Genomic DNA, 13463 nt, shown 5'->3' on the forward strand with positions numbered 1-13463 from the left:
GGAGTCTATTCAGAACGAGGTAGTTGCGGAGCAATTGCAGAATAATGCTGAGAATATTGATTCAGCATTACTAATTGAGCAGCCAAAACGTGCTCGTACAAAAGCACCAAGCAGGTGTAGTAGATGTGGTTCATTTGAGCATAACTGTAGAACCTGTACTTTGTAATACTGGTGTCGTTATTAGTATAGCTATAATATTGTAATTGCAATAAGTCGTCAAAGGCACATTGGACGGAAACTTGACCGGCTCGGTAGTGTGACCGGCTCGGTAGTAGGGTACGTTACTAGGTATTTTTATCTTTCAGGACCTTCGCTATCCGCCGCACACCGTTTCCAGGCAATCGCAACACCCGATCTAGCGGCAAGGGAGCATGTAGACCTCTCCAAGACCTTAATACCTTTCCCGGGAGAACAATCTGCTGTCAAATCTTGCGCACGCAGCGAGCCTTCATACAAGATGGCCGACCCATTCGAAGTCCGCATGCGCTTCACCTCACACCTTCAGCAAATGAACGCATCCACGAATTCTGCACTGAAAGCCGCCAATTACGCCTTGCGATACGTTGAGTTCAGCGACGATCTCCACTCGTGTATCCTCGAGCAGTTGGAACGCAACAATATGAACAATCGGGCCAACATCATGTACTTCTTGCCTGCACTCTGCGATGCTGCGCGTAATCAAGGGGAGCTGGGCTACATACGCATGATGGAGAGGGATATCTTGAGGATCATCGATCTCGTAGCGCCAGATGATGGGAGCGGAGCCGCCAACGTCAAAGTGGTGAGGAAGGTCTTGCAGCAATTGCAACAAAAGACGTTCCTGCAACCTCAAACGGTCAAAGAACTGGACGAGTGTATTACTGGAAGAGAGAGCATGCGCGGAATGCCGCCTTCACCAAGCGGTGCGAATGGCCTGGTTGCCTCGGATGTACCACATAGGTCAGCTCGAAGCTCTGCTAATGGGACGTCACGCGACTCCCTGTCGGCAGGACATTCCGCGATCAGGCTGGACAAAAGACAAATTGAGCAACGTATTGAAGAAGATCGTGAGCGACACAAGCGGGCAAGAGAAGGGATATGGGCGATTGCACAAGCACCAGTGACGAATCTAGGCCATGACGCCGAGTTTGAGACTCTATGGTCTGCAGGAAGTGATGCTGACAGCGACGACCTACAAGTTGCCAAGGAGGAAGCGGAGGAGCGGAGAAGGCATCTCGAGTTTGATGAGACTTGAAGGCAAGTAGACGACGATGGATGCTGGCCCGAATGACAACATGGTAATGGAACTCCGAATACTGCACGTCGCTACACTTGTGCGAGCTGGAAATGCCGGTCTGCACATCATATCCCAGAGGATGGGTTTTGCTCTCATAGAGCGCCTGCTTGCTGACCAAACCATTCTCCGGCCCGTGGAATAAAGCCTGATTGATCTAATGAGCAATCGCTTGTTCGGTCTTTGCGAGCGAAAACCTGGAAGTGCAAGAATTCGTGGCATCCAAGTGAGACGAGATATCACAAAGATGAAAATGGCCAAACTGAACCTCAAACCACCCATGATCATCGGCTTTCTGGAATTCGATATTTATGCTCCAGCTTCAAGTTTGCTGCGCCCAGAAAATGCCTGGGCGCGTATGTGTACAAGCAGAGTGGCGGCAGGAGAGCACTCACTGAGAGCTTGGCCACAGATCTGAATTAGCAGCCAAATAAGGACCGGAACTGGAAATGAGTCGGGATTTGGTATCACGATATCACTGTGTGTCGAAAGAGACAAGTAGCTCGCGTACCAGACGGAGTTTAATTCTCGCCCAGTACATCTGTTTGCCACGTTGATGGTTGGATCTCCCGCAGCATGAAGATGCAACACGCTAAGTGACCGCGACGAGTTGACCATCCAATCAGAGACTGTCTAGGCACGTGGCTTTCCCAGGTAGCTCATCCGGCAAATCGAACTTGGTAGTGATGGTATGCAAAACATTATTCTTCCATCCAGGGATGCTTCCAGAGATTCGAATGATGATTTGGCTGGAAAAGATGTCCGTTTCCACAAAGCTGCGCTTGCAGCACATGGTTAGCCGCATTCTAGAAAGAACAAGCGCCAATGCCGCTGCCGCTCGTCGAACCATGACGTTGCCACTGCGATGGACGCAAGTTGTGCTGTGAGATTCAACACATTGATGGAGCATTCAATGCACCCATCATTTTGTAACTCATGCAGGCAGTAGAGCGCGCTGAACAAATAAATGCAGGCACCACGTTTTCTTGGGATTTCTTGGGCATGGCAGATAATTACTTCACCTGTGCGAGCGGTGGACGAAAAGAACCGAAGTGATGCCGCAGGGAGGCAGAGAGCCCCTGCAAATAGACAAAGCCCTTGGCCCACGCTTTCCCCGTGAGAGGCTTGGGTGTAGCACCGGATCGAGTGGGCAATCGGCCCTCATACAACGGCTTTGCGGGCGAGCTACGACCGCTGGCCCGTCCTTTGCCGTTGGGCGTTGGGGTGAGCTCTCACCTTCGTCAACACTTCCGTTGTGGAGGTACAGTAGTTCTCCAGCCCTGCGAGTGTCAATCACCATCAACAATCTTTTTGCATTCTCTCTTTTCTTTCGACGCACAGGAATTGCACAGTCTTGAGATTAGTTCGGGATCTGTGTATTTGGGACGTGCGTACCATTCTCACACAATGCTGTCCAAGTTCGCACCGCGAGCCTTCGCGGCTGCGCCTGCGGCCAGGTTCAACGCTGTTCGACGCATGCCAGCGCTGAGAACTGTCACAACCGATGCTGCCAGCAGTCACGCGGAGAAGGATGATGTGCCAGAGGTCAGCCAGCTTTTGAACACAATGTACTTGAACTGCATGGCGCATGATTCTCACGATTATCGCAGGAGGACGACAAGCCTTTCCAGGTCAAGCTGTCAGACGAAGCTTTCGAGACCTACGAGCTAGACCCGCCACCATACACATTAGAGACAACCAAGAAAGAGCTGAAAAAAATGTACTACGACATGGTCGCAATTCGGTATGTGATGACTGGGATAAAGCGCTGTTGAGGGGGATCTGTGGCTGACTGAGAACGACGATGACAGACGAATGGAAATGGCCGCCGACAGATTATACAAAGAGAAGAAGATTCGAGGTTTCTGCCATCTTTCCACCGGTCAAGAAGCTGTCGCTGTCGGTATCGAGCACTCCATTGAGAAGCAGGACCACCTTATCACCGCCTACCGATGCCACGGTTTCGCCCTGATGCGCGGCGCTAGCGTTCGTTCCATCATCGGCGAATTGCTCGGACGACGGGAGGGAATCGCCTATGGCAAGGGAGGCTCTATGCACATGTTCTCGACAGGCTTCTACGGTGGCAACGGTATCGTCGGTGCGCAAGTACCGGTCGGTGCAGGAATTGCTTTTGCGAACCAGTATGAGGGCAAGAAGAACGTGACCCTTGCTCTTTACGGTGATGGTGCTAGCAACCAGGGTCAAGTCTTCGAGGCGTTCAACATGGCTAAGCTATGGAATCTCCCTGTCATCTTTGGATGCGAGAGTACGTGCAAATCTCTACTGGGTGTTTGATCAGATGTGGACGGATTGTGCTGACATATTTTCGATATAGACAACAAATACGGTATGGGTACAGCAGCGAACCGCTCCTCCGCGATCACCGACTACTACAAGCGTGGACAATACATCCCGGGTCTCAAGATCAATGGTATGGACGTCCTCGCTGTCAAGGCTGCTGTGAAGTACGGCAAGGAGTGGTGCGCCGCTGGCAAGGGTCCTCTCGTCTACGAATACGTCACCTACCGATACGGAGGTCACTCCATGTCCGACCCAGGTACCACCTACCGAACCCGCGAGGAAATTCAACGCATGCGCTCCACCAACGACCCCATCGCCGGCTTGAAGCAGAAGCTGCTCGACTGGACCGTGGTCACCGAGGACGAGCTCAAGGCCATCGACAAGGAGGCCCGCAGCCACGTCGATGAGGAGGTTGCCGCGGCTGAGGCCATGGACGTCCCACCCGCGACCCCGGAGGTCCTTTTCGAGGACATCTACGTTCGTGGCTCGGAGCCACAATTCCTGCGTGGCCGTGTCCCGGAGGAAAACTTCTACTACCCCGACCGACCAGTGCAGGTGCCCAAGAGCCCGGCGCAGACCTGAGAATATGAGGGATATAGTTGGGGGCCTCTTCATGTGATTTTATTGTGTTTTAGGGATTTTCGGTGTCAAAGCAAAGCATCTTGGCTCTCGGCGCGTGCGTGCTGTCTCTTCCGTACTAAGCAGAGATCTGTCCTCGGGGCTCGATGTATCTCCTATAGCAAGGTTTTCTGGAATGGCGTAGGGATAATAATATCTGATGAAAGACCTTTTCGGAACTGGAGTTATGTGTTCTATTGCTCATTGAGATGACAAATGCTACCTCATTCGATGATGACGGTCCTTGGTGACGAATGTGGACGATGAGCCACCTTCAATAGCCTGACGAGCGGAACCTTGCACTCATCCGTCAGATCGCCCTATACTTCAACGAAAGGAAGCAAATGGAAAACGAGCGGTGTGTGGCTACTCTGAGCGAATCGTTGTTCAGTCAGAAAATGACACGAGCAAGTCCGATCGGAATCTCATCCCGGGAAACGACTGTTGTATGAGAACCTTGGGATGGATGAATTTTGGCGGGTGAAGACCGGCGATTGGGGTAGCGGATGTGTAAGTGGATTGGAGAAAGCGGTGCGATCAGGCAAAGGGATCTTGCATGCGTGCATTGTGACTGATGACACGGAAGTTCATTTGGGCGGATCGTGACGACTGCCGTTTGGCGTGACGGAAGTGACTTTCTTTTTCTTTCCCAAGCTATTGTTTTACTAAGCGATCGCGTGGCATACGACAAATGGCTCGATGAATATTGATAAGAACAAAGTGTTTTCCCTACATATGAGGTATTAGGCGCTATAGATGTAGGATCTCATCATCGATACCGCTGGTATCATACACACGCTTTTGTGATGCACGCTTGAGATGTGCTGTATGCAGGACTCCTGGGCAGAATGTCCTCCGCTTTCTCGACGAGAGTGAACCATTGCGACACTCGCCGCTGGACAACTGGACACCAAATCTACCTACCGTCAACGGAGAATCGACTCCGGAATAGATCAATCTATAGATGCGCGCGTGCGGCGCTTGTCTCTCGGATCTCGCGGAGGAGAAGCAGAAACGACAGAAATCTTTGATATCTTGACGCTCTTTTTTATGCAGATCCACCTCGTGACCTGTGTGGAGTGGATGGATTGCGACATGGATAAGATTTTTCGACTTGGCTGGGTTGGGGTTGAATTTGGGCTGGGCTGGCGCTGCTGGCACGACTGAATGGATTATTTACAGTAGTGGAAGCGGGACGGTGAGGGCGGCACTGGCGGGCGGTATTCGGCGAACGGGTTGGGTCATCCGTCATCCTCCCTCCCTCCCTCCTCTCCCTGAATCAAAGTAACGTGCAGGTGTGTGTGTGGTGCTTTGTACCGTTCTGCTCCTGGTGTGTGTGCTTGGGGCGCCTCTTTTCCGCAATCGTGACGATAATCCACTATCCTCTCCACCTCCACCATTATCACCACCATTTCCACCATCGCCGTTCCCATCACCACACGTAGCACCCAACAATTTATACCACAACACGACTCGAGATCGTCATCGTCGTTCATCTGTCAAACTGCTTCCGCTTTCTATCGCCACCACCACCGCCCATTTCCTCCCCGCCCTGGGACAATCACCACCATCCTCCCACCGCTTTCCGCTCAATCTCGTCCAGACTTTGGTTCCATCATCGCCATTTTCCGCAACCACAAACATTGCTCTACCATACCAGTGAGGATATAACGCAGAACGTACGAATTTCAGCAGCATCGCATCAGCATCTAGATTTTATCTGCGCGTCCGCCCGCAATTCATCCACTGGCCGCGGCGCATATCCCGAAAGCGCAACGCCGAAGATCACGGTTGCTCTCTTTCAACAAAATCTTCGGAGAGATTGGTGGTACTCATCGCTACAACCCAAACATATCTTCAAAGAATCTCTATAAGATTGTGCCGCCGCTCGAACAAGTCACGCACCCATAGAGTCGCTTCTTGGAGCAGGCCAGAATGTTCTGAAGCCGGTACCTCGCTTTGATGGCGTGCTGGTGAGGTAATCCACCTGACGTTTGCTGCAAGCTGTTACTGTCGTTCCTGGATCACCATTTTACCATCCTCCTTCCCTATTTCTGGTCTGCTCGGCTTGGCGCGCCGATACATCTTATTAATAATTCGCGTTCACGGCTTTTCCAAAATATCGTGGCTGCCGAGATCCGTCATAGAAGCGTTGCAGCCACGCCCATAACGACATCATGGATTACACATCTTCGTCTACCCTCGACGAGGACGATCAATCCAAGGCCACCAACTCCTTGGCTCGCATGTCTTCACAATCGCACAACAATCGCTTCCACACCTCGCGTAATGGCAAAGGTCCCATGAGACCTCGTCAGATCTCTACACCAGTTGCTTCGATGGCTGAAGTCCCGACCTTGCCCACGCCGATTCCCATAGCAATCCCAGCAAATCCCAATGTCATTCCAGGAAACACACTCCCGTCCGCTCCGGCCAGTCCGCCCACGCCAGCACCAAGCCCGACACCTATGCAAAGAGAACCGGACTGGAGCACCGCTGATCCGCGCGAAGATATTGGCGAATTAGATTTAGAAGAAGACGGTCATTCGCGGACGATCACACAAGACGGCTCCTCGGGATCCGCAAGAGGATATGGATTCGGATATCGGCACATGCGCGCTGTGTTCGCAGATATGGACAATGACGAACGTCAGCGCATGCTCGCGGAGCTATTGAACATGTGCGACGGCAAACTGCTCGGCTTTGTTGCCAGTTTTGTGGGACCCCGCCTCAAGCGAGATCCCTTTTCAGTTCTTCCCAACGAGTTGTGCTTACGCATTCTCACTTTCATTGGAGATGCACGATCTCTAGCGCGGAGTTCTCAGGTCAGCCGCCGTTGGAGGGAGCTTGTCAGCGACGACATGGCGTGGAAGAGCCTTTGCGAGAGCCACGCCTACCGGAGGTTGTCAGATGACGCGCCCTCGTCCTCATCGCCCCGGCCGATCCCCATCCCCTCGAGCGCCGATCATAGACAAGGGCAGCATCCGTATGGCTCGCAGGCCTTCTCTCATGCGCTCAGCCCTGCCCTTGCCGGCCTCTCATCCAGCGCGCCAGATTTGTCAAGCCGAACGAGTCTAAGTGCCGGAGCTCCATTGCTCGCGCATACTCTGTCAAATCGAGCAGCACCAAGCACGCCGCGACCCTCTCATCCCCAAAGTTACCGAAAGCATTTCAAGCAGCGGTATCAGGTCGAGACAGCATGGCGGCACGGTGGGAAAGTGGAGACGAAGCAGATCACGCCCGAGCAAGGCGTTGTCACATCTTTGCATTTAACCAATAAATATATCATCGTTGCGCTCGACAACGCAAAGATTCATGTTTTCGATCGTGAAGGACGCCATCTGAGATGTCTGCAAGGACACGTCATGGGTGTCTGGGCTATGGTCCCGCACGGCGATACTCTCGTCAGCGGAGGCTGCGATCGTGATGTCCGCGTCTGGGACCTCACGACCGGAATGGCACAGCATATGCTTCGTGGTCACACGAGCACGGTTCGCTGCTTGAAGATGAGCGGTTCTAATCTTGCCATCTCGGGTTCTCGAGACACTACTCTTCGTGTTTGGGACATCCGAAAGGGTGTCTGTCGACATGTGCTGGTCGGCCATCAAGCCAGCGTGCGGTGTTTGGAAGTCCATGGTGATCTTGTCGTGTCTGGATCATACGACACTTTCGCACGCATCTGGTCAATCAGCGAGGGCCGGTGTCTCCGAACGCTGGGAGGCCATTTCAGCCAAATCTACGCTGTTGCATTTGACGGCCACCGAATCGCTACCGGATCACTAGACACAAGTGTGCGCGTATGGGATCCACGCGATGGGCGTTGTCTTGCGCAGCTGCAAGGGCACACTTCGCTGGTTGGTCAGTTACAATTGCGCAACGATATCCTCGTGACTGGTGGTAGCGACGGCGGTGTGAGGGTTTGGGACTTGAAGACATATTCGGCAATTCACCGGCTTGCTGCACATGACAACAGTGTGACCAGCCTTCAGTTTGACGATACGCGCATTGTCTCGGGAGGATCTGATGGTCGCGTCAAGGTTTGGGACCTACAGCGTGGTTGTCTTGTCCGAGAGCTAGGCTCCCCGGCGGAGGCTGTGTGGAGGGTGGTTTTCGAGCAGGAAAAGGCAGTGGTTCTCGCGAGTCGAGGACAGAAAACGATAATGGAAGTCTGGTCTTTCGCGCCACCACCAGATTCGATCCCTGGAGATCTGACGAGATCCGCTTCAGACTTTGCCCCAGCTCTGGCTGGTCTCGGCTCATCCTCAACAAGTTCGTCAACATCGCTGGCCAACACACCCAGCCATGCTCATTCCGCTTCGACACCGATTCTGCCATCGGTGCCTGCTTCTCAGCCATATCTATCGTACCAGGATGGACCTGCCGACGAGCCAATGATGTTCCCGACATCGGACACCGGCAGAGCGGACGATAACAACCAGACGGGTAGCAGCAGTAGCAGCAGAAAATCACGCCGACCGCTTTTGTCCCTGCACGAATTCCTTGCCGGACAGCCAGGTCTCGATCAGCAGCAACAGATCCAAAACCTCCAGAGACAGCAACAACATAACTACCACTCCCGACCGCAACAACAACAACAGCAGCCGCAGCAGCAGCATCATCAATTACCAGGCGTACAACGCCAGCCACCACAGCGGTCATCGCAGAGCAATGCCAGCCAAGAGCTTCACGAGGATGAACGACGGTCTCCCGCCGATCCCGACGGAGCCCAATTTCACGACGCTGACGACATAATGCAAGACGACTGGGATCTTCGGGTTCCTGCACACAGCACTAGCACTGGAATACAACACCCTTCCGGCGACGGCAGCCACGAGTCCTCTAGGATATCGGATGATGCTGTGCTACACATGGATCAAGTGTCGTGATCACTGCACATGATCGAGGGCACATGTACCCAGGAATTAGGAGTATTGTGAAAATGGTCGCTTGGTTGGGATGTAGGAATATCATCATGACTTTTGACGGAATTTTGGGATAGGCTTGGGTGGAAGGCAACGGCCTTACATGCATCAGAGCCGAGCAGTTTTCGACCAGCAGGGCGTAGGGAGAAGATAAACTTCTAACCCACGATGCGGCGCTCGGGAAATTTCTGGTGATTAGAACAGGCACAGTAGCATGCAACCTACCTCCCTTTCTACGAGGAGGGTGGGGATGACCATATTTTCCATCCAAATATTAGGAGCAAGCATATCCTTTTCGAGCGGTGATTTCAATTTGTGCGATGATTCGACTCCGTTTAGATCTGTGAACTCCCTCTATTAATTGACAAATTCCAATTTTCCTTACCTACCGATGTTCATTACCCAACCACTTAGAAATTGTGTCTACTCCGAAACGCCCGCTCGCTGAAACATCACAAGTCTCGTCAACGTATCACTGTAGCCGGATAATTCAAAGTTGAATGACAGGGTGATCGTGAGTGTGGAAGTCGAAGCTAGTGACCACCCGTCGTCGGCAACTGCAGAGGAGATTCAAACGAATACGTCAGCCAGGGAGCTCAAAGCAATAGTCTAATTCTGAGGGGACGGGGAAAAATCCACGACTTACACCCAAGTAGACCTTGAAGGAGTCGTAGATCAGCCATTGGAAGGCAGTCAACGTGCCGATCATGCCGATGCGCACGGGAAGTCCGTTCCAGAGGCCCGAGAAACCGATGTTCTTGTAGATCCGGCCGATGGCGGCGCCGGCGGATTCGCCGGCTTTGCGGTCGGCATTGAGCTTGGAGACCATGACGTCGGCTGGGTGAGAGACTGGACGGAGAAGATTGAGTCAGCCTATGAAGCTCGTTATGATACGAGGAGGATATGGCCGGATTGGAGAGAACGAGGGAAAAGGTAAATAGGATCCGAGAGGAAGAAACTTACTCGTCGCGCATCCTATTCCCGCAATGTAACCTCCCAGAAAGGACACTCCCGTCTGCGCCAAAGTGCCATACTCCTCCTTGGGCTTGCCCAAAGTCGCATAGATCTGGTTGACCGCGCTCTCGAACGTCGCGAATTTGACCATAGTGTAGGGAATCTGTCTCGCCCAGAGCGGGTACAAGCCCTTGTACAAACCAGCGTAGCCCTCCTCGCGGACGATCTTGCTCCATCCCTCACGCAGACTGCCCGCGAACGGCGGCAGCGTCGTCTGCATGCGCACCTTGATTGCCTCAAAGGGGCACAGGAAGATATCCGCGATGAACTCGGCGCTGGCGCTGGCGCCTAGGTATACCAGGGTCTTGGGCGCGCCGGCGAAGAGCTGCTCGCCGTAGTAGTATTTGAACGCCTCGTAGGCGCCGTACTTGCCCGCGCCTTGGAAGCTGTAGCCCACAAAGGTCGGGGCCCAGCCGAAGAAGATACCGCGGACACCCTCGCTGCGCATGATGGTGCCCCAAGCTTGGAGGTTGGATTTGTAGATTTTGGGGTCAACTTGGCGTCTGCATTTTACGAGGTCGAGGGGAGTGACGGCGGTGTGAGTGGGTCCGCAGGCTGGTTGGGGACCGAGTGAGTTAGCAAACTGGTTTCTTCAAGCTTCTTCTTGTGTCGCGATGCCGCAGGAGCGCAGAGGTTTGAGGCGGCGGTTGGACCTACCAATGATGCCGCCCAATGTGCAAGCTGCGAAGTACGTGCCGGAGAAGAGCTCAATCTTCTTCTCAGCAGACGGCACGCCTGGAGTGGATTTTGATTTGGTCGCCATTTTGGTGGTGATTGTGTTGCTAAGTAGTGAAGGTTGCCGGGGTCCAAGATATCAATGGCTGCTCCAAGCTATGCGTCTTCGCAATCGGCGCGAGGCGGACGACTACGAGGATGTCAAGAGGTGATCAAAGAAGACAACAATATCAACAAAATATGCTTGACAAGGAAGAGAAGCTTTCACTTGGTTTGAAAAGGTTTTGTTAAAGTAGCCGCCAGTATCCGGCGGATGTAGCTAGAGAAATGCAGTAGAGTTAACAAAGTAGTTGGTTGAGCTCGCGTGCTTATTACGTCGAGTAAACTAGCTGTGACGTGGGTTGGCAGCAATTGGGAGCAATGCGGCTCTTTCTGGACCCGCCGACGTCATCGGCGCGTTGTTATCGCGCTGCTTATCCGCGATTTCTCCTACACGCAAATTTGAGTCCCGACCGGTCCGGCTTGAGTGACACTCGAAGGAGTGGAAATGCCAAAAGTTCATCATAGGGGGATTTGGCACACGTGAAAGACACATAGACCTCGCGGATCACGAGCCATACATCTGACCTTTCCCTCACTCATGCGACGAGGAAATATAAGCTTTGCTTTACGGCACACACGTTCTCCAGCATCTTCTTGATACTTCTTTGATTGCGCCGAAGCACCATGCTCATGTTCGTGGTTGATAGGATTAAGCATCAAAATCAGAAGAGAAACGATCAATCATTCAATACGTGGCTTTTTGCCTCCGGTATGCGCACGTTCAGACTCATTACCCTCATTGTCGTTTACATCGCCACTGTCTTCTTCCTCATCGTCATCGTCGACCACGTTTCTCCTTTTCCGCTTGTTTCGAAATGACATTTCTTCCGACAATGTAGGCCTCTCCTTTTCGATGCGTTCTACCCTCTCCAGGATCTCTTGGTATCCCTCAACAACGCTGTCGAGCGCGGCGTCAAGCTTCTCGACCCGCTCGGATGCTTCTAGCTGTGAAATCTGGTCCCGGTTGAAAATGTACAGCCGCTGTTTTGTGTAGAGGCGCCAGAAGAAATATTCCTTGTCATGCTGATTGGTGGATTTCTCCTTGCGTGTGATACGTGCTTTGGATCGGTGTAAAGCGGGTATTTGGGAGAGTGCTTGAATTTCTACTAGGCGGGCGAATTGGCGGGATTGTAATTTGTACTGTTCTCTTAATGAGTCTCGAAGCTGGATGGGAATGATGAGATCTGTAGGGACTTCTGACTCTGCGGACAATTTGTCTACCGGAATTGAATCTGCTTGAACGCCCAATGACCGAAATTTCGAATCTTGTCGCAAAAGGAGCAGATCGCATACATCCCGCAGCTGATCAAAGTCTTCGTTTGGATCCTCAATGGTGAATTCACGCACATAGTTTGGCGCAGTCAAATGCTTGTACATTGTGTTGTAGAGTGCCTGGCCATGTCCAGAAGACTGATGGGAGGGAAGGATTAGAAATTGTGACAGACGCTCGCGACTTGGAAGATATAATGGCGAAGAAAGGTCCAACGCCTGCGCGAAATGATTTGTTGTGCTAGAAGGTTGTGCTAGAAGGTCTTGAAGGCTTTGTGACGATGATGCGAGAATGTTGTCTTGCTTGGTGTCGTTCACATCCAATCGATCGGGAAAGGTAAAGCTTCGATATGATGTGCTGTAACCAGCAAGGACATATGGAGAATTGTTTGCGCTCGTCTCGCTCTCAACCTCATAAAGAGTGTACAACTTCCAGCGTGCCGTAGTCCAATCTTGCTCCAGCTCAAGCATGCTTCCGCCGTCGATGAAGAGTGGTGCGAGTATTTGCATGTTCTCTAGTAGCCTCTTCGCCGCCGGATCTGCAAGACTTGCACACCATATCTCAAAGCTCGTTCCTTCGCGATCGTAAGATTGGATCTTTTCTCCGGGTGGACGCCAGTCTTGTGCCGATGTGATTGCTTGTTCGCCATCTTCCTCAAATGCGTGCGTAGGCAGGTATTTCCTAAGAGCGCCTTTGATATCTGTTGGCTGCACATCTCCCTGTGCCGGAAAGACTTTCGCATGGCTGATGCTGAGGCTTGGTGTAAGATCGTGTGCTACGAAGCGAAGGTTGATTTCCAAGCCCTGGTATCCGAAGATTGCTTCTTCCTCCCCGAACATAGCGTATGTGTATGCAGGCTCGAAGGCGACAATATCGGATCCATCGCTCCTCACTAATTCGATGCTGAAGCATTCGGTGCTGTTTGCTGACCATTCGTTGACCTGGGCCTCAATCTCTTGATCGAGCTCATCATCATCTTCGACATGTGCGCGGGCCATTTTGCGAGAGGCGCGAATGAACCTTTTTTGCTCCCCTGAAATTGTGTGGAAATAGTGTCAAGATCGCAAACAGTGGATGTTGAAGTGTATCTCGGCAGCTAATAGTCACAAGCGATCGATCATTAATGGAAGGGTCTACGGTATTAATTCGACCAGCTTGACGCGACGAACCGCGATTTGAGCATCAGTGCACGCGTCGACGTGAGCCAAAGTGCATTGAGGGCTGAGCTTGAATGCCGCTAGCGGGTCGCAATACATACGGAATGCTGTAAGGCTGGCTCGAAGCCTTT

At 52.4% G+C, this 13463-nt stretch overlaps 5 protein-coding genes across 5 annotated transcripts; 3 read left to right on the top strand and 2 right to left on the bottom strand.

The window, feature by feature from the left end:
* Positions 1-325: 325 nt before the first annotated feature.
* On the top strand, positions 326-1234 carry K489DRAFT_358003 (uncharacterized protein; the record flags this gene model as incomplete). The annotated part of the gene is made up of 2 exons (XM_033602569.1): positions 326-902; positions 945-1234. The coding sequence occupies exons 1-2, from the start codon at positions 458-460 to the stop codon at positions 1232-1234; spliced, it is 735 nt and encodes a 244-aa protein (XP_033459119.1). The 5' UTR covers positions 326-457.
* Positions 1235-2879: 1645 nt separating this feature from the next.
* On the top strand, positions 2880-4432 carry K489DRAFT_380819 (pyruvate dehydrogenase E1, alpha subunit). Its single transcript, XM_033604963.1, has 3 exons — positions 2880-3017; positions 3085-3539; positions 3609-4432. The coding sequence occupies exons 1-3, from the start codon at positions 2992-2994 to the stop codon at positions 4154-4156; spliced, it is 1029 nt and encodes a 342-aa protein (XP_033459120.1). The 5' UTR covers positions 2880-2991; the 3' UTR covers positions 4157-4432.
* Positions 4433-6531: 2099 nt separating this feature from the next.
* Positions 6532-8388, top strand: K489DRAFT_304043 (WD40 repeat-like protein; the record flags this gene model as incomplete). The annotated part of the gene is made up of 3 exons (XM_033600501.1): positions 6532-6733; positions 6782-7178; positions 7239-8388. Coding segments are annotated over 3 exons (1749 nt in total), but the record flags the coding sequence as incomplete, so codon positions are not given.
* A 1259-nt stretch (positions 8389-9647) lies between these two features.
* Positions 9648-10891, bottom strand: K489DRAFT_389057 (mitochondrial carrier; the record flags this gene model as incomplete). The annotated part of the gene is made up of 4 exons (XM_033606469.1): positions 9648-9671; positions 9761-9963; positions 10078-10683; positions 10786-10891. The coding sequence occupies 4 exons, from the start codon at positions 10889-10891 to the stop codon at positions 9648-9650; spliced, it is 939 nt and encodes a 312-aa protein (XP_033459122.1).
* Positions 10892-11310: 419 nt separating this feature from the next.
* Positions 11311-13173, bottom strand: K489DRAFT_358015 (histone acetyltransferase type B catalytic subunit; the record flags this gene model as incomplete). The annotated part of the gene is made up of 2 exons (XM_033602570.1): positions 11311-12393; positions 12493-13173. 2 exons carry the CDS (start codon positions 13171-13173, stop codon positions 11587-11589), a joined length of 1488 nt encoding a protein of 495 aa, XP_033459123.1. The 3' UTR covers positions 11311-11586.
* Positions 13174-13463: the final 290 nt, after the last annotated feature.

This window comes from Dissoconium aciculare, assembly GCF_010015565.1.
Source record: "Dissoconium aciculare CBS 342.82 unplaced genomic scaffold K489scaffold_7, whole genome shotgun sequence".
NCBI lineage: Eukaryota > Fungi > Ascomycota > Dothideomycetes > Mycosphaerellales > Dissoconiaceae > Dissoconium > Dissoconium aciculare.